The following is a 21,495-nucleotide window of genomic DNA, read 5'->3' on the forward strand; positions in this document are numbered from 1 at the left end:
AGCATGTTTATAGAGTGGGCGTAACCTTCCATGAAATTTTATTTATTCCCTCTCTGCTACGTACTATTAAATTTTATTATAATTCCCACCAACCTTTTGGAATCTGTACCCATACCTACCATTTTACCATTTTTTACAGTTCCTCCCAGGATTCCACTGAAACATTTTTCAAAGGGTTACTTACCATTATTACAACTAATGCACTGCTACCAACCTGCATGTTTTTCTATCACTGTATAGCAGTCAGCAGACACTGAAATTACATTTACAGAAATTGTCTACCACATGCTTTTAAACACACACATAAAAGCTCATATGACCTAATAAAAACCCTTTGGAAAAGGTGGTATTAATCCTGTCTTTCAGATGAGAAAAAAGCTCAGAATGGCTCGCCTGAGATAACAATAGTTCAGGAAAATGAACCCAGAAAATCTAAGTGTTCACCCTACTAATGGCTGGTCTTGGAGCCTTCCTTCAACTGGTTTCCTCTATAATTCTTTTTCTATTACTCAAAATGAAAGATTAATCTTTTTTTTCTTGGTAGATTCCAACTTCATTACAGTGAACTTAAATAAAACAAAGTGAAAATAAATAGTATAAAGCCTGGCATACTCAAAGGCCAAGTACTCATATTACTGACTTTCTAGAAACATAAAAATAGGCTAATCCAAGTGTTTAAAGTATATGTACTCAATGAATTAAAATTCCCCCATCTATGGTTACACTAACTTAGATGGAAACAACCAAGCAAATATTGTTTCATAGTAATCAGCAGACTTTAATATTCAAGAAAAATTAGGTCCATCATACACGTTAAAAATATAGGAAATTTCATGCAGACATGAAGCTTCCAATTCAGCCTGTGTGACAACTTTTAGAATGAGAGTTACATATAAATACAGTACATTTTACAGTTCCCAAATTCATAATTTTATACTGTGATTTATACAGCTTCTCTTTATATTTTACATATTCCACTTTGCTCACTTGATTAACATACCCTAAATCTGCACTGCTTCAGAATATAGAAATTAAAGAAAAGCAAGCACAATGACCTATCTCCTTCCACTTTATGAAAATGAATAAAAACATCTGTGTATACAGCTAATTTAAGAAAAAAAATTAAAACTTTAAGGCTTACACACTTTAGTAGCTAGGACTAAAAATTAAGAAAAACAAAATTAAATAAATCCTCCAGTGACACTTCTATTATTGATTGATACCACATTTCAAGTTTAGAATATATTAACTAGGAAAGCTTTACGAAACAGTGATGTAAATTTGTATAGAACATTTAAGAAAAATTCATGATACGAGGGAGAAATTAACAACAAATGAAATGACTGATTGCAGAATTAACTAAAATATATGCTATAATTTAGAAAGTGACATTATTAAAGAATAAAACCTAATAGCAAAAAAATTTTAAGTAACAAAGCCAACCCCCCAGTGTCAACCTGTTTTTACTACTGTGAGAAAAACAAAGAAACCTGTTTTGATACAAGTTGTAAAAAAGGGAATACTGGTCAGTGAATAAAAAGCATTTCTAAATCACTCAAAAACAGTATGCATTCCTTTCTGTTCAATGGATTTTTAAAAATACTTATGCACCGTGTAAGTTTTTTTTTCTTAAAAAAAATTGGTTTTGTTTTCCCCCTTGCAAATTAATTTCAAGTTCATTCCCACCAAATGTTCATCTGCCAAGTACTGAGGGACACAAAAGGAGAAACAGTTAAAAAAAAAAAAAAAAAAAACCTCAAAAGGAGGACCTCCCCACAGACCTCCCTAATTTGAAAAGTCATATTAACTCCATGGAATCCTCTGCATAGTGAAGAGTAAAGGTCACAAAAGTTCCATCACTGTTTGCAGAAAAGGTTCCCCCCAACACACTTGTAACATGCCAAATAGGGTGGTGACTCCCCCAACCTACGTGACAAAGTTCTAAGATTTACAAATATGTTTTCCTATTAAAACATGACATTTATGCTACCAGCACATTACTGAGATTAAATTTATCTAATTCAAATTGCCACAGAGGTCATTTAAAGCAATCACAATCATCTGTGAAAATATTCAACAAGATTTCTTCCTTTTCTCCAAGAAAAGGTTAAAACATTGGTCATCTCCATTTTCCAAGCTATTGGAAACAGAATAATATACATTTATAAAATTACAAAGGAAAACTCCCTCCAATAAAGATCTGCTAGAGGTAGAAATTTAAAGCAGCATATACTGTTTAAACTCCATCCATCAGAGAACAAAATTGGTGTTAATCTGAAATTACATAATGGCTGCTGCTTATAATAATGAAAACACAGACCATGGGCAGTAATTTATCCCTGAATTTCATATTCAAAATTTCCCACATTAATACTATTATGACAGTTTTTACTAGTATATAATTGTTTTAATGAAAAAAAGTGCTTGCTTTCATAATCCAGATAATTTAAAGAAAAGACATTATTGTAAACATCACACTGACAAACTCTGCATTTATAGTTTGAAATCATCCATTTCAAATGGGTAAATTTTATTCTTCTTTTCCCAGTTTCCTAGCACTACCTTTAACAAAGGTTTTATGCCTCCCTTCAACTGCTGAGATCTCACACATTTCAAAGTGATCCATGATGAGTATGCATTCATAAAGTGTTCAGTTTGGTGTAGCCAAAAGACTTGTTAATTTCTCAGTTACTTGAATGCATTTTACTGGACTGTGATACTATTATAAATTTGACATTTCACAAAAATGAAATGTTTGATGCTTCTCTAAATTCAGCTAAGCTAGAAAAAATAATCTGAATGATAAAAGAATAGACACACATTTTCTGTATAGATTGCTTAGGCCTAAAGTAAACATAAGTCCCAATTCCAGATGTTGAATATGACAGAGGATCCTCAGACTTTTCTAAAAATAACATGTGCAATGCATACAAAAAAAAAACTGGAAGATTATTATGGACTTCAATACTATTAATCATTTATATGGCAGACTTGCAACAGACAGCTTCATGAAGACACTGGAGATTAGGTTTTTTCTACTGAAAGATGATTCTGGGTTTCAAGGAAAAAGTATACTTGAAGACATTTCCTCCATTTTTACTCATGTAGTACAAATCTGCATGGCATAGTATATTTCTGAAAATGCAATAGACATATTAAGAAAATAGACACTATTTCTAAATTTTGTTAGGAATAAGAAGGCACCACTGATTTGAGGTTGTGTCCTGTCATCACTGATAGCTGATTTTGAGTTGTTTATTTCATCATTTGCTCTTATTAAACTTTTTTCCAGGTAATATCACTTGAGACTATTATTGTGGTTTACGGACCACAAACAAGACACATTCATAGTAGTATTTCATCATAGAGAGATCGTTCACAGTATACGTTGACAAGACAGATTCTTCTTCCACCTGAAATGCAAATAATAATCATCACAATGATGATGACAGTCATGATGACACCACCACTAACAAATACTGAGCACTTGTAAGTGGCAGGCACTATTTTAAGCATATTCATTTATTACATACAGCTACTCCCATAAGATCGGTACTATTAGAAATCCCACTTTACAAAGAACGGGTAATGTAAGTTGCTCAGGGTCACACTAGTGAGTGGTGTAACTGGGATTCATAGCCAGGCAGCCGAACCCCAGAGCTCGAACTTTCTAAACTACTATAATATGTTGCTTCTCTGTATTCTTAAGAACAAATCTATTGTATATTATTAGCTGCCCTTGAAGGTGTTTACACTGCTTATTTTTAAAATGCTTCTAAACAAATGAACTAGAACACAATAGTCAAAATATCATAAAACCTTACAATAATGTACATGGTAAAAAAAGATAAAGCAGTACAAAAGGACATATAGTGAACAATATCCCTCTTACACCTGCCTTCCCATCCTCTAATTACTCCTCCCAAAGCCTAGTCTACTTGGTATCTATCAGTGAGAGTCCACTAAGGCCAATATCATGATAATGATCAGCTACCACTTATTGAAAGGCTATTTCACCAGGGATTACAGTCTTCCTTCTATACAGACATTATCCCAAATCCTTATGATTCTGAAAGCTAAGTAATACAGGTTGAGCATCCCTAACCCGAAAATCTAAAATACTCCAAAATTCAAAACTTTTTGAGCATTGACATTATGCCCCAAGTAGAAAATTCCACACCTGACCACATGTGACAGGTGCACAAAATTATTAAAAATATTGAATGCTTTGATGTACTGCAGCCTAAGTAAAAAAAAAAAAAAAGTATTGTATAAAATTACCATCCGTCTATGTCCACACAATAAGGGATACTCAACTTGAATTATCTTCACTTTACAGATAAATAAACAGAGAAGTTAAGAAGTAAAGTAACTGCCATTGTCACTATTCCTGTTTAAGTGCTTTGGAAGTTAAACTTTGGTAATATTTCATTCCATCCTTACCTCTACCTGGAATCCATACTGCAGAACAACATTTTTAATATCCTCATAGCTCAATTCTATGGAAAGTTCATTTGCCAGATTTTCAAAGTGGTACAGCAAAGGACCTATGGTTTAAAGATACTATTAATGAATTACTTAAATATAAACATGAAATACAAGCTGTGTTAGACTGAATTCCAAGTTAAATAATAACTTAGGTGGTAGATGAGACCAACATAAAAAGAAATAGAGAATGTTTACATTTGCTGAGGACACTTACCCACACCTCTGAAACTCTGGCCAACTGACATCTGAGAGCTGGGTTTACACTACTCCAGGACTGAATGCCCCTCGAATACCTGCTTTGCACTGTGATACTCCACACCACGGACCTTCACCTATGACTATCAAATTACTGAAGGAGTAGCTGCATCAGAAAATGCTAAGTCCCTAAATTCCAAAGGTATTCTGTAATTATAATTCCGTAAGTAAATGCAAAACTGCAGTTACAAACTGGATATCATGAGAAAACAGAGAAAGGGCCTCAAGCTAGACTGTGTAGGAGAGAGTGTAGGGGGTGAAAAGAAGTTATAAGGAAAGTTTCCTGGAAGGAGGACGTGACACTAGAGCTGGCATTTTATGTATACTATTCATACTCAGCTCTAACACTTATTGTATGTCTATGGGCAAGTCACTAATTCTGCTTCATCTGTTAACATAATTTTAATGTGAGATAATATGCAACATACCTGTCATAAATAAGGCACTAAGTAAATCACAGCTATTATTGCTATTTTTATGACATTTCCCCCTTGACTGCTCTCTCATTCCATGTATTCAAGGAACTAACATCTGATTCAAACCAGGATTTTCCTATCTTTCAATCTGTCACATTATGTCTAGTCCATCAGCGTCAGCCAGGCAACATTATCACTTAACCCAGTTATACTTCAGACCAGACAGTCTTCTCTCTGCCTTCACTGGGTTAATTATAAATCTTGTAACCAGATATTTCTACTCCTCATATAATGGGCTAATCATGGGAGACAAAAGTAACAAATAGGATAAAGTTTTTGCTTCCAAGAGGCTCACCAATCTGTAGATCATACTTAGGGTAAAAAAGTTTTTCTTCCGTTCTCCTCTTTTGTATCCTACATAAACTACTAGAAAAAAATGACCATGACTATAATTTATATAATGTTTATTGCTCTTTTCAAAAGATAACAATGGTTCCTTATCAAACTACTCTATTGAGCTTAAATTCCTACTGGTTTTATTAATATTAGTGAAAATGATTGGATCTACCATTTATTGAACACCTGCTGTGTCCCAGACTACCTCAAAGCCTCACAGCAAAGTCTTTCCAGCTTTTAAAGCTTATGCTGTTCCTGCTGTATTTTAAGAGCCTCCAATAACATGCTTTTATTATCTCTCCATATATGCATTCCAATGATTCGTACATACTGAGGCTGTACTTTACCTCTACTCATGTTGTGTTCTACCTCCTAGAAAGCTCCAACCCTCCAACTCAATCTTTAGCCATGTTTCAAAACCTTGCTGAATGAAATCCATCCAAGTCATCAGCCCTACTGCTCATTCTTCCTAATATGGCATACTTTAAAACTCATTTAACACAGTACTGCATTGCTTACTGATAACTTCGTGTAATTCACATTGTTTTCTACCCAGATTGCAAGCTACGTAAGTCAAGGAGCATGTCTTAAGTCTCTTTTGAACCCACCATAATGCCCAGTTTAGGGCTGAATATACAATAAAGCATCTAAAGACAACAGCTGTGGTGTACATGTTTTACAGTCTTCTGTTAACAATGGTAATTCAACTGATATCTCTGTGCATATTTCAGATTTTCCCTTACAAAGACATTTCTTCTTTTTTTTTTTTTTTTTTTTTGAGGGAGGGTCTTGTTCTGTTGCCCAGGCTATAGTGCAGTGGCATCATTATAGCTCATTGCAACCTCAAACTCCTGGGCTCAAGTGATCCTCCTACCTCAGCCTCCTGAGTAGCTGGGACTGCAGGTGCGCCACCATGCCTGGTTAATTTTTTAATGTTTTTGTAGGGACAGGGATCTTGCTGTGTTACTCAGGCTGCTCTTAAACCTCTGGCCTGAAGTGATCCTCCCACCTTGGCCTCCCAAAATGCTAGGATTACAGCACAAAGACATTTCTTGAGGGTCAAAGAGAATAAACATTTTTACTGACTTGATTCAAACTAACGAAATGCTTTCCAAAAGAGTTATAGCAGTACTCGTTTCAACACCTTGGCAAGTGGTGGGAATGCAATGGTACAGTCACTTTGGAAAACAGGTTGGTAGTTTCTTGTAAAGTTATAAATATACTTACGACATATGACCCAGCAATTCCACTGTTAGGTATTTACCCAGGAGAAATGAAAATCTGTGGCCAAAGATTTGTAACCCCAGTGTTTATAGCAAATTTGTTCATAATCACAGTAACTTGGGAACAGCCCAAATGTCTACCAACCAGTGAAAGAATAAACAAAATGTAGTATATCCAATGGAATGCTACTCAACAATAAAAAGAAACAACCCACTGGTATAAGGATAAATGTCAAAAGCATTATGCTATTCTATCTATGTAACACTCTGGAAAACGGAAAACTGTAGTAACAGAAACCAGAATAGTGTCTGCCAGGCATTAGGAGAGAACTGACCACAAAGGGGTACAAGGAAATGTTTTAGGGTGATGGAAATAGAAATGTTCCTGGTCTTAATAGTGGGGATGGTAACGTGATTATTCAGTTTTCAAAATGCATCAAACTGTACATTTTAACCAGGGTGAATTTTATTATATGTCAATCATACCTCCAAAAAAAATACAAGCATTTTTATTAAACATTTGATAATTTGATAAGGGGAAAATGATAGGCCATAATACATAATCTGAATCTGTATTTCCTTGAGGCTGAGCAGTTTTTCATATTTATTACCTAGTTGCTCATCCACAAACATTGACCAAGCACCTAGCATATCTGATATATATGGATAAAGATTAATAAAACATGGACATAACTATCATAAAGACAGAGTTATCGAAAGAAAAAAAATAATAAAAAAAAAGCCGTGGACATATCCCTCAAAGAGTCCTTTATTTTTTCAACTGTCATGTTTCTTCATATGCTTTTTTAAAATTTTAATTTTTTTTTAAGAGATGGGGGTCTCACTATGTTGCCCAGGCTGGATTCAACCGCTTGGACTCAAGTGATCCTCCCACCTCAGCCCCCTGAGTAGCTGGGATTACAGGCACATGCCACTGTGCTTGGCTCTCTTCATATTTTTTAGTGGACATAACAGAAGTTGCAAAGATATAATTATTTCTTTGACCATAAGTATAATGTAAGCTCATAACAAAAAACTGAGACAATAAGAGAAAGCATGAAAAACAAAATCATCTCTAATCCTAACATTACTCACAGATAAGCACTTGAAAATTTAATGTATCTCCTTGCAGTCTTTCTTTGATGCATAGTATGAAATATTACACATAAGTTTTGCATCTTACACTTCATTAGGAACATTTCCCTATTTCATTAATTATTTCTGGAAAATGGCTTCACTGTGTGGATGTCTTATGACTATTTATCCATTCTACTTACTGTTAGAAATGTAGGTTCAAAGTTTCTGCTGAGAACTTATGTCCATTTAATCAGTCTTTAGTCTGCCCATATCTGATTATTCTTCTGACAGACTTCTATAAATATAATTAATACATCTATGATAGTGAATGTAATTATGTAAAAGGCCAGATGGCAAATATTTTAGGCTTTGTGGGCCACATGCAGTCTCTATCACATGTACTTAATTCGTGTTTTCCCCCAACCCTTAAATAATGTAAAAATTACTCTTAGCTGGTAGGGCCATACAAAAATAGGTGCCAAACTTGGCCTATAGGCTGTAGTTTCCCAACCCCTGACCAAATGTATAATTGCTCAGATTTTTCCATATATTATTTTATAATGTCATTGTTTATCTGGAAGAAAGGTATATCACTTTATATTCCCACTAGCAGCATATGAGCATATCCCATCTCATTGTATTTATCTAAGCTTCATGTAAAAACTTTTTAAAAGCCTAGCCAATGTGATAGGTGAAAAATGGTTGCTCATTTATATTTATTTGACTAGCAATGAGGGTGAACTTTTTTTTCTAATGTATCATTTACATTTATTCTTTTACAGTTTGTATATTTATGTTGTCTGCCTATTTTACTTCTGGGTAGTTTCATTTTCCTTTTTTAAATAATTTTTTTAGGCTGGGCAAGGTCTCTCACACCTATAATCCCTATGCTTTGGAAGGCCAAGGCAGGATAATCACTTGAGCCCAGGAGTTTGAGACCAGCCTGGGCAACATAGCAAGACCTCATCTCTACAAAAAATTTAAAAAATTAGCCAGGTATGGTGGTGCACCTGTAGTCCCAGCTACTCAAGAGGCTGAAGTGAGAAGATCGCTTGAGCCCAGGAGTTCAAGGTTGCAGTGAGCTGTGGATGCACCACAGCACTCCTGGGCAACAGAGTGAAACCCTATCTCAAAAATAAATAAAAAATAATAATTTCTAAAAATGTTAAATAAAGATTATTGTAAAAGAAATAAAAAACACAAAAATATATAAAGCAACTTTGCTTCCTGTATAGAGGTAGGTTAGGTTATTCAGACCAATGCTCCTATTGAAAACAACTAAAGTTGAGCATGAAATTTATTTTTTAAAATTTTATAAACACAAAGTTAAGTTGGCAAGTTAGTAAGAGATTACCAGAAACTCAGAGAATTAACCAGTGGTATACCTGAATGCCATTTTTGCCCTAAGGGTATTTGACTATCCAGATGAAACTGATCTGCAATTTGATAAACTGTTTGGGCCATTGGGACACAAGATAAAGCCCTGGGCCCACCACACAGGTGGAGAGTCTGAGAGATCGATCACCCACCCACCATGATGGCAGGAATAGTAAGAGCTGTCTTTAAGGTGACAGTGAGAAATAGGCAAACTTACTTAGGTCTTTAGCCCCAGGAGACTACAGGAAAAACTGAACTAAACTTTGTAAAGGGAGGGGTAGTGGTTGGAAATCATGGTTTAACCCTAGAGTACATTTGTAGCCTAACTTAACATCATGTAAGTGGTCCAATATACTTCCAGCCCTGATCTTACTTTAAAACAATTCTGGTCTGACAATGTTCCAAACTCCTGGCAGAAGCAAATACAAATTCTCTTAGGGGAAAACACTTCAACCTAGGCCTCAGGAAGTCCAAAAGTGATTTCCCAAGAATAATCAGCAATAAATAGTTAATGTCATCAGCCCAGAGAAATAAGGAACCATGAGCAAGAATCAGCAAAAACAGGAGAAAGCAGAAAATGACCTGCAAAGACCTGAGATATTAGAATTACCAGATACAACATGCTCAATATTATCAAACAAAAGACTACCTTGAAAATATATGCAGGGAAGGAAAATCAAAAGTGACATAGCTGACTAAAGAAAGACAAATAGAATATATGATAACCAAAACTAAAAACTAATGGATGCATAGATTTTAGACTATATAATTAAAGAGAGAATTTGTGAATGTGAAGACAGGTCAGAATAAACTGATTTTAGACTATATAATTAAAGAGAGAATTTGTGAATGTGAAGACAGGTCAGAATAAACTATCTGAATGCAGCACAGAGAGACAGATAGCAAGGGAATTGATTAAGATACATAGAAGCTAGCATGAGACGGTCTCAAATACATCTGATTGCATTTCCAGAAGAAACAGAGAAAGAATTAGGCAGAGGCAGTATATGAAGAAATAATGACAGTTATTATTTATTTTAATGCTAAACTTGTCTCAGATTGGCACGTGGGATCCCTTTCAAGCTGAGAATTTTTCATAACCAGTGACAGAAGCTATTAGAAGCCACTGGAATGATATATCCCATTTGTTGAAAGCTACCTGCCAACCTATACTTAGTGTTGCCCTGGAACTAAAGGTAGCAGTATGAACTCACGACCTTTATAGACACAGACACATACATCATACCCATCTGCTGAAAAGGCCTAGAAGCAATACTACTCCAGTGGCTGAACTCAGATTTTCATTTCTATATACCATTCCACACTAAAAGGAACCGGGGTTCCTTTAAAATAATAACTAATCCCAGAGTTTGCCAGAGAAACTACAAGATGGGCTACCAGAAAGGAGGTGCCAAACCGTGAGGGTTATGTTAAAAAGACAGGAGCCAGCTTAAAGGGGTGGGGAGTGGGGGGTCCCAGTTGCCAAATTTGTAACAAACTGATTTAAAAACGATTTATACCTGTAAGGCTCTAGAAGTTCCAGTTAAGAGACAAAGACTGTTAGATTGGATAATAAAACAAAATTTTATTGTATGCTGTTTATAAGAGATACATCTAAAACACACATACAGAAAGGATTTAAGAGACAGAAAAAGATACACTATACAGTCCTAAGTAAAAGAAAGCTCATGTAGCTATACTGAGATGCCCCCTCCAAGATAAGAAACATGGCTTGCATCTGTGCAAAACAGAGAACTGGAACTCAAACCCCAGCAAAAGTTTTATAGGCAGAGTAGGGAAGGGTAGGGGTAGAGGTGGAGTGGGCCGACAGGCACTGCTTGATCATTTTCCACAGCAGACTTTTAGAGAATCCTCTTCTTTTCTGCCCTACTTTTCACCCTCTCTTTGAGGCCATGCTTTCTTAAATTCTGCTCCTTTCCTATACACCTTTTCCAGTTAATTAAACTTCTGGTATCCCACCTCAGCACGGAGTGAAAATGAACATAAAGTAGGCATCTTGGTTACTTGGTCACATAAGAGTCAACTGTTCCCTATCTATCTATATGTATAGATAGATAGGTTTTCAACTTGGGTTTTTCCATGTAGCACCTTATTTTCCAGGGTTATTCCAGGTTAGATGGCTCTCTCACATTGGTTTCTCTTTGCAAAACTTAATTATCTACCCAACCTTCTAAAAAATTGTTACATTCTTTTGTCCCCAATGACATCCCTGCCATTCTTTGTCCATGTGTTTTATATCTTTTTATACTTTTACTACCATTGTAGTAAGGTCTCAATGAAAAGAGGAAAGAGTATGTGTTCAATCATCCACCTTCTATAGGAAATGTTTCATGTTTTTAAAAATTCTGTAGCTTTATTTTAATGCTTTAAAATCTGATAGGACCCATCTCTCATTACACTTTACAAAGATCTCCTTTGGTACTCTTACCTGTTTATTCTTCCAGATGTAGTTAGATTCACTTTGTTAACTGCCTGCTCTTCTACTACCTAACTGTAAATGCATCAATGTATACACACAGACACACACTCTTACACACCCTTTAGAAAAAATTATAAATGTGTTTAAGGGGTACTGGTCAGCATGAAAAATTGAAAAACAGGATTCATAGGCATTCTTCTGCACTTTGCCAAATCATAACCTCACCCAAAGAACATATGTATAACAGCTTCCTTACGAAGCTTATTAGCTTTCTCAACTTGATGTACTGTTAAATGTACCTCAAATCCTCCTACATCAAAGCATTTTATAAGTTAATAGTCCTTTCAACTTTGATTTCATGCAATTTGGGTAATATTTTCATTATAATTCTACTTCCAATGCTGTTTGTTCTAGAATGGTTGGCAGTTACATTTCTCATTATATATGAGTGTACTGACATTCTGGTCTATGTGAGCATAGTTAGGGTAAAATCATCCCCAAGGGGCTGATCTCTCAGTTTACAGGGAAAATTAAGCCTTCAGGTGTACACGACTAAAGCCAAAACCGTGAGAATGTTATGAATCTACCAATATAGATGCCACTTTATCACATCTCTTGGCAGCCAATTTTCCTCTGAGACACCCTCTTTTCAAATTTTGAAACAATACATTCATACCTATTTTAAGTTAGTAAATATCCACTATTCACCTGGCTCTGTACCAGGTGACAAGGAAGCATTAGATCCCTGCTCTGGGCAGGCATGGTGGCTCACACCTGTAATAACAGCACTTTGGGAGGCCAAGGCTGGAGGATCACTTGAGGCCAGCAGTTTGAGACCAGCCTGAAACACAGCAAGACTGTCTCTACCAAAAAAAAAAAAAAATCCTGCCTTGATGGAGCTTAGAGACTAGTAAGGGAAACAAAAACATACAGGTGATAGCACCTCAGTGTGGTAAATGCTATAGCAGATTCACTGAGAATATAAGAGAAGGAATACAGAATACTTAACTCAACCTGACAGGATCCCCTGAGCTAAGTGTTAAAGAAAACACAGGAATAAGCCAAATGAAAACAGAGGGGAAAGAGATAGGGCTTTCTAAGTCAGAGGAAGGAGGTCAGGGAAGGAGTAGTTAAAAAAAAAAAAAATGAAGCTGAGACACAAGACAGAAGAAAGGTCACAAAGGGCATTGTATACAATCCTGAACAGTACAGCTTATCAAGAAAGTGAGAATTTTATGCAGGGAGTCTGACAGGAATAGATTTGCATGTTGGCAAGATCACTCTGGTGATAATATGGAGAACTAAAAGGGGCGTGGAGGGTTTAAGACAACTTGAAGGCAGGGACACCTTTAAGGAAACTACTACAGTAATCCCAAACCAGGCAAGGCAAGCAATGATGAAGTCACAGCAATGGTTTTCAACAAGGGGGTGATTTTGCTCCCACCCAGAACATTTTCCAATGTCTATAGACAATTTGGTTGCCAAAACTGGGAGGAACTACTGGAATCTAGTATGTAGAGGCCAGGGATGCTGTTAACCATCCCACTATGTACAGGACAGCTCCCCCCACTGAAGAATGATCCCTCCCCAAATGTCAACAGTGCCTCGGTTGAGAAACCCTGGGACAGAAAGAGATTCAGGAGCCATTAAGGAGCTTTAAGAGACACAACTTTTAGACTAACGAGATGCAGACAAAGAGGGTTATTATGAACTAGACTGAATGTCTGTGCCCCTTCCCTTCCCCCCAGTTCATATGCTGAAGTCCTAATCCCCAGTACAGTCCTAATCCGGCTGTATTTGGAGGTAGGACCTTTAAGGAAGTAATTAAAGTTAAATAAGGTCATATGGGTGGGGTCTTACCCAGCAGGATTAGTATCCTTATAAGAGATACCAGGCTGAGTGTGGTGGCTCACACCTGTAATCCTAGCACTTTGGGAAGCTGAGATGGGAGGATCACTCGAGGCCAGGAATTTAAGACCATCCTGAGCAACGTAGTGAGACCCCAGCTCTACAAAAAATAGAAAAATTAGCCAGGCGTGATAGCAAGCCTATAGTCCCACCTACTTGTGAGGCTGAGACAGGAGGATTCCTTGAGCTGAGGAGTTTGAGGCTGTAGTGAGCTATTAATATGATCGTGCCATGCCTGGGTGACAGAGGGAGACCCTATCTCAAAACAAACGAACAAACAAAAGAAGAGATACCAGGGAGCTCACTCATGCTGTCATTCTCTCCTCCTCCCATGCATGTACCAAAGAAAAGCTACGTGAACATACAGCAAGAAGGTAGCTACTTTCAACCCAACGGGAGAGCCCTCACCAGACACCAGTCTGGCAGGGACCTTATTCTTAGAATTTCAGTCTCCAGAACTGAGAAAATAAAATTCTGTTGTTTATGCCAACCAATCTGTGGTAGCATTATAGCAGCCCATGCAAACTAATAAAAGTGGTAACAAAGAGCTCCCAGTTTTTTGGTTGGGGAAATCTCAGTAGATGATGGAACAGAAAAGGTACTGGGAGGTATGGAAATCATTTTCTTGAGACACAGATTTTGAAGTACTTGGAGCCTAAGAGAGATATTTAGACCAGAGATACAGATTGGGACTTGAAAAAGTAGGAAAAGCCATGAGATTAAGTAGGAGGAACATGGAGTAAAAAATGAGTATGTGGCATAAAAAGTGAAAAAGACTGATTAGATGATACCTTGACACACCAATATTTAAGAGAAAATTGATTCTGAGAGTATTATGCTTTTACATTTTTTAATACACATGCAAAGCATTTTATTTGTAAAGTATTAACCTTCCAAATAACTATTTTGAAGGACTATGTTTCTCCAATATTCCAATTCTCCAAATTGTTTTGAAACTCAACTCCGTGGTAAGCAGCATGGGAGCTCTCCTGATTGACTTCCCGTTAACCAATGTGCTCCGTCATTTCTGACGCCCATGACAGATCACAGGCCATGCTGTAGCACATCTACTCTTACCAGTCAAACAGTATGCTCACTAGGGGCCAATTTTATTTGTTCTAGGCAGTTATTGTATTGTACTATAATTACTGTACATAGCTTAAAAATATTGATAAACCAATAAAACAAATAATCAACAAAAGTTGTTCCCAACAAAGTTAAGGCGAGTGCTCTGGAAATACATAAAACCTTACCATAACGCACTAAATGGGTTCAAAAACTTTAATCATATAAATACAGGATCATCTTAATGCTAAGTCATAAATTGACCCAGGGTATTCAAGGGGTTGGCTCTGGCCACATATAAGCTATAGGACCTTTCTGCTAGTTATTTAACCCAAGACTCAATTTCTTCAACTATAAAATAGTGCTATTTCAACATTGGTTGCTTTGAAATAAACAAGGTATTTATTAAGGGACCAACACAGTACCTAACCCACAGTGAACAAATACCAATAGGTAAATCTTTCAGTCATTCCTTGGGGAAAATTTCCCAAGATAACTACTTTTTTAAAAGACCTAAGGTTTGAGATATTTATTTCTTATTGCATTTTACAGCTGCTCTCAACTGGTCCTAAACTGAAGTTTGGAAAAGACTTACTACTACCTCTAGGGATTAGTCCTAACGGTAAAATTTCTAGTAAAGTAAAATCATTAAAAAGAGAGTAGATGGCCAGGCACAGTGGCTCATGCCTGTAATCCCAGCACTCTGAGAGGCCAAGGCGGGAAGACTGCTTGCACTCAGGAGTTCAAGATCAGCCTTAGCAAGAACAAGACCCTGTCTCTACTAAAAATAGAAAAATTAGCTGGGCGTAGTGGTGGGCGCCTGTAGTCCCAGCTACTCAGGAGGATGATGCAAGAGGATCGCTTGAGCCCAGGAGTTTGAGGTTGCAGTGAGCTACGATGACATCACTGTACTGTAACCTGGGTGACAGAGTGAGACTCTGTCTCCAAAAAAAAAAATAGGTGACAGAACTCAGCTATAAAACTAGACCCTCCCTGAAGGCCAAGGGCTCAAAACAACATGTATCTGTCCTTTTATGTAGTATAATAACTCTCATCTTGAAAACCTTTATATTCTAGCCTTGATGTTTTTCTGAACATAGATTATATATCTCACTAAAAAGACATGTATATTTACCTTGATATTATCACTATAATCCCTTTTATTTTAAAAAGGAGAAAAGTAGCAATTTTCTTTAGACTCTGGAAGGAAGGGACCATGTCATACTCAACATTTAATTTCTAGTATCAAGCAGTAGAGTGCAGTAAATAAGTTTTTCTGCATAAATGAAATTATATTCCTGTTCTTTCTTAAACTCAATAATCACAAAGGTTATCACACCTACTCTTTTTCCAGTATATGGATGTACTGGGGGGGGAAGATTACGTGGAGAGGTAAAATCTTTCCCCCAAATGCTTTATTACAGAAAGAAAAAAAGAACACCTTCTTCTTAACAGAATGGACTGTCATCTCGACGGAACTGGATGTAGAGGGATGATGAGGGAATGATTACCTACCATCAGAGTAATAATTAGTACACACTGCAATTACTACTATTGTAAGACTGATCTCAGTGTGAATATACAACTTTTGAGCCACTGCCTTGGAGACATCACTGCTAGCATGCAATCTAAAGAAAACTGTAAGGCCGGGCGTGGTGGCTCACGCCTGTAAGTGAGGCTGAGGTGTGAAGATTGCTTGACCTCAGGAGTTTGAGACCAGCCTGAGGAACGGCAAGAACCCATCTCTAAAAAAAATAGAAAAATTAGCCAGGCATGGTGGCACATGCCTGTAGTCCCAGCTGCTCAGGAGGCTGATGCAGGATTGCTTGAGCCCAGGAGTTTGAGGTTACAGTGAGCTCTGATAACCCCACTGCACTCTAGCCAGGGTGACAGAGTGAGATTCTATCTCAAAAAATAAAAATAAAGGAAACTGTAGAGGTTTTATAACATGTGTAACATAATTATAACATTCATGACCATTTGGCACTGTGAAGTTACCAAATGTAAAACAGGTATAAGTACTCAGATTAATGTGTAAAATTTTAATAAATACTAAAGAACTTACCTAGATTTATCCAAATTCCACCTGGCTTGAGTATTTTCCATATTGTATCAATATAATCAATTACATTGTGAGCTGTGTCTATGAAGAAACAGGTGGCAATACAGTCCCAGGTATCTAATCAAGAAAAATCAAATTACTGCATCTGTTGTTATTTTGCTTTTTAAAAAAATTAATCCTTTAAACTTGCCAGTTACCTCTTAACAGAGTATTAATATTTCATTTAACTGGAGGGATACAGAAGTTAAACTCAACACTATAATCAAGTAACCAAAAAATCACTTATGGGAGATACTTTGTAATTCATAAAGGTGTTAATAATCTGACAATGCAACCAATTTGGAAATCATTTGTGATATCCTATCACTAGATATTATTACCAAATGATATTTTTCGGAGTGTTTTTTTTTTTTTTTTTTTGGTGGTGGTGGTGGGGTCCTTCCAGTGTGGACCAGAAAATGTGCTAGACAAATTCTAAAACAGCTGTAACACTGTGAGAGGTTTTTTTATCATCTAGTCAACTTCTAGCCTTCACTTAAAATCAGTTTAGACAAAATAATAGTCATTTGCACTTAAACTAGTGTTAACTATCAATTCTGGTAGGTTTCAGAAAGACAGCAGGCACCAGTTGCCAACTGAGAAATGAATGACATAAAAATACCTAAACATACACGATTTTGGACAATCGGGGGAAAAAGGGGAGCCAGGAGCAGGCAAAAGCAGCAGGTGAGAACCCTGCTTGATTCCTGGAGGCTGTGGCCTGGCACAGAGAGAGCAATGCAACTGAAGGAGTGGTGGTGTGGTGTCTGTACAAATGCTGATGCAGTAACCGGTAACTTGATCCCACGTAGGATTACCCTCACCATCTGCTCTCTCAAACTTTGCTCCAGAAGAAAAGGACTTTTACTTGCCTAAGTGATATTTTCCATTATTTCACTCCTTATCCCCAATACCTAACATCTTCCACCTCTCCCTTTCATCCTTCAGAGTACAAGTTGTCTCAATCTCAGAGTTCAGAGAAAAATAAACAAAAACTTTCTATGTTGTAAAAAATAAAAAAATAAAAACACTTTATGTTGTTACTCCCCTGCTCCGAGCCTCCCAATGACGTCCTGTCTTCCTCAGAGTACAATTTAAAGTTCTTGCTATGGTCTACAACTCTGCCTCACCCCACCCTCTCCTGGCTCCCACCACCAGGCCCATTGCTTACTATACCCCACCTCCTCCTATAGCAGAACAAGCATCTTCTCTAACCCCTAATCCTCTTCCTTCCACTCCCTCTCTCTGTCTGAAACTACCCCCCCTCCACAAATATCCAAATGGCTTGCCTCTTCACTCTTTTGAGATTCTCTGCTTGACATTTTTTCTTTTTAGTTTCTGCTCTTAGACCTCCCTGACAACTCTATATAAAGCAGCAGCCTTTTCCAGTCACTCTTACATCCCCCCTCTACCCTGCCTCATTCTTCTTCCTCACAATGTAATATTTATTTCTTACTGCCTGGCTCTCCCTACTAGAATAGAAGTTCCCTGTGGACAGGGGCTTTGTTTTGTTCACTGTTCTCTTTAAAATGTCTAGAACCACCTGGTACTTAATAGATAGTCACACAAATTATCTGTTGAGTGAATGATCTTGCTGACCTGTCAGCATTCTATTTTTCTATTTCCTTTTACTGCCAATCTCCCCTTCTCTAATGCCTAATTCAAATTTTGTCAGCGGTTTGCTAGACTGAAGTCTGAACTTCACAGCTTGATTATAAAGGTCCTTCATAATTTGGAATGAACTTACTTTTCCAGACATATCTCCCCTTAAATCTTCTCTTTCCCTGCCAGTCCAGCTGTGCTGCCATCCTCAATCACTTTATTCATTATATCTTTGTATCTCTGCCTGCCTCGAATACCATTCCTCCCTGTGCTTGCTCACAGCGTAAGAGTTCCCTTCTCACACTAACCTGCACCTTTATTGCATTCATTACTCATTTGAATTTTGTTTACATGCTGTCTTATATTAATAGACTCAACAGATTCTAAATTTCTTGGTTGTAGGTATCTTATACTTCTTTATATTTCCTATCATTGCCCTGTACATGACCTTGAAAACATTCTAAATTAGCACTGAAGTATACCTTATATTCTACCATCAAAATGAATGACCAAAACTTTGGCTTAGGATAAAATTAACTCATTAATTTAGAATAGAGGACAAGACCTTTAAAATGCTTGCTTTGGACTTACTGCATTCTGAATAAATCTCCTGAAAATCTCCTGCTGTCATAGAAAAGTTAGAACCAGGAGGAAGACTGTGGGGGTCAACATCAGGGAAAAAGATGGGTCGAATCTGATCAGCTGATCTCCGGTTATTGCTAAACTGATGGATCCAGGGATAAAGTTTATATTTATTAATTTCAGAACATCTGCAAAATATGAGCATAAAATTCAGTGTTAACTAAATGTTTTACCAAGAAAATCTACTTTAAACACTAAAGTATAATCTGTTTGACTGAAGGTTTGCATATATAATTCATTAATACTTAAAGTGTCACTATTACACCCTACCCAATTATCTGAAAATGTGTGTATATATATAGATGAGCAACAAATCATGGATTAAAGACAGAAAAAAAAAGTAAATTCAGAGATATAAATATGCTGGTCATTCAAACTTTTAAAAATGTATGTATTTTCAAACTCAAGTAAAACAGTCCAACTAGTTTTTTAAAAAAGGTATTGGTTTCAACTAAAACAGTTTGCTATTTTAATTATTTTGTACAACCCTCTTCTTTTTGCCCTCTTGCCAGCCTCCTAAAACTCATACTGCCATCCAAGACAACATAGTACTTACATAAGGCAGCTATTTATTTTTCTGTAACACGTCTCTGGCTTCAAAAATAAAAACTCATTTCCACTACCTTCCAAAAGAGGCCACAAAAGTTCTAAGAAATCTTTCCAACTCAGTCATGTGAACATACTTGGCCATTTCATAAGAATGTGATTAAAAAATAGTTATGACTGCTACACTAAACTGTTATTCACCGAAGAAACAAAGGGGTGAAGAAGTTTAAGGAATAATGAAAAAAATAATAATCCTTCCCAGATCATACCTAGTCCAGAAGATTTTGTATAGAAATCATTTCTTTCATGGAATGCCCAATCACTTTAAAAAAAATCACTTACCCATCCTGTTTTAACATTCTGTTAACTAGGCAACTGGTTAAAGCGGTAATTTGTACAAGCACTTTGATTTTAACATAAGAAACATTTATGATATATATCATAATCAAATACTACATACTTATCTTCAAATTCAGAATTGTTCAAGAATAGGTAACTCAATCTGATTCTGAGAAATTACTATTTCCAGCAAAAAATAAATTAAATACCTGTTGAGTACAAAGTTGGAAGAAAAGAGCATAAAAAAACTCCATTCATTTCCTTGACAAGCATAACCTAGCATAGCTATTTCCCAGGCCAGTCTTCCTAGTCCAGCACCAGGTACCAGAATATTTACTTTAGAAGGATCCCTGAAATGAAATAAGGCAATTATGTCCAAGCCCTCAAAGGAAAAAAAAAGACAAAATCCACATTAACAACTAAAAACTTACTCAATTATTCAATAAGAAAAGCTCACTAAGACTCTGACTTCTTAAAATTGAGAAATACTTCTAAATATAAGAATAAGAGTTATAAGGAATTATCATATATGTTCAGATATCAGGTAAAGGTTTTATCCCCCAAAAATTATTTTTCAGAAAAAACGGAGTCACCTTGTATCTGAAGACATATGAAGTCACTCATATTCCTAATAGCCATCACCTGAATGACTGTCTTAGAAAGACAAATTATTCCAAAGGGATCCCAATTAAATATGAAGAGTTTGAACAAAATTACTTCATCATATGGGACAGTAAAACAAAATATAACTTTATTTCTAAATTCTGTATATAATACAATGGTTTAGGTAACTAAGATTAAATATATGTAAAATTTAATGTATCAGGTATATCTCTAAAACCTTATATATTTCAGTTGGCAAAAGAATTTGGGAGGGGGAAGAGTTTCATAATGAAAATGGGGAACTGCCTTCTAATTGAACACACACAATGGCAAATATATGACACCACACCAGAGGTTCACAACCAAACTGATCTCTTCCACTTATTAGTATCTCATCATCACCACACATTTCCTTTACTATAAGATCCACCATTCTACTTTGAACTGCTAAAAAGCCTTAGCAAAGAAAAGCCCTTTCTCAGGAATTTTGGTAAATCAATATAATCCTGAGGAAACTAAAATGGTCTTCTTATAGGAAACCAAAGGAAAATGTACATCATCAGCTGGCATCATGCAATTAAAAACGAGTTTCACTGTTATATACCCTAAATACGGTTCACAAATCAAGTTCCAAATCTACTCCCACTTACAATTCTTTTTCATCTTTAAACTACATGGTCTTTAAGTTTAGTGTGCTCTAAACAGCAACAGGGCACATTTTACTAGTAGTCCAAATGATAACTTTTGCATAACCCACTTCAAATGAAAAAGAAATATACAAGGGCTTTCAAAAGTTCAGTCTACAAATACAGTAACATGAGAATTTGTCCAAGGTCATTCAGTCTTATATATCTATATATGGAACATGTGTTTGCATGAAAACCTTAACAAAGACTAGTTTGTTTCACTGTTGCATTTTTATACACAATAAAGCATAAAAAAAAACTTGTTAAAAATGATTTCTGACAAATAGACCTATTACGGTTAGTATGATATCCTTTAATACTTGATATGGGC

General features: G+C 36.3%; 1 protein-coding gene and 1 non-coding gene across 2 annotated transcripts in view; both read right to left on the bottom strand.

The window, feature by feature from the left end:
* Window positions 1-757: 757 nt before the first annotated feature.
* The window catches only part of CARNMT1 (carnosine N-methyltransferase 1), a 44,922-nt gene continuing 24,184 nt past the window's right edge, over window positions 758-21,495 (bottom strand). The window contains exons 4-8 of the mRNA XM_045562578.1: window positions 20,085-20,225; window positions 18,940-19,118; window positions 16,711-16,824; window positions 4,444-4,547; window positions 758-3,413 (exon numbers count right to left, since the gene is read on the bottom strand). Coding sequence (XP_045418534.1) covers window positions 3,312-3,413; window positions 4,444-4,547; window positions 16,711-16,824; window positions 18,940-19,118; window positions 20,085-20,225 — 640 coding nt within the window. The 3' untranslated portion in view covers window positions 758-3,311. The remainder of the gene's footprint in view (window positions 3,414-4,443; window positions 4,548-16,710; window positions 16,825-18,939; window positions 19,119-20,084; window positions 20,226-21,495) is intronic.
* Window positions 17,140-17,201, bottom strand: LOC123646769. The gene has a single exon (XR_006738022.1). It is a non-coding gene; the product is annotated as a U7 small nuclear RNA (small nuclear RNA).

Source organism: Lemur catta, chromosome 10 (genome assembly GCF_020740605.2).
Source record: "Lemur catta isolate mLemCat1 chromosome 10, mLemCat1.pri, whole genome shotgun sequence".
NCBI classification, from domain to species: domain Eukaryota; kingdom Metazoa; phylum Chordata; class Mammalia; order Primates; family Lemuridae; genus Lemur; species Lemur catta.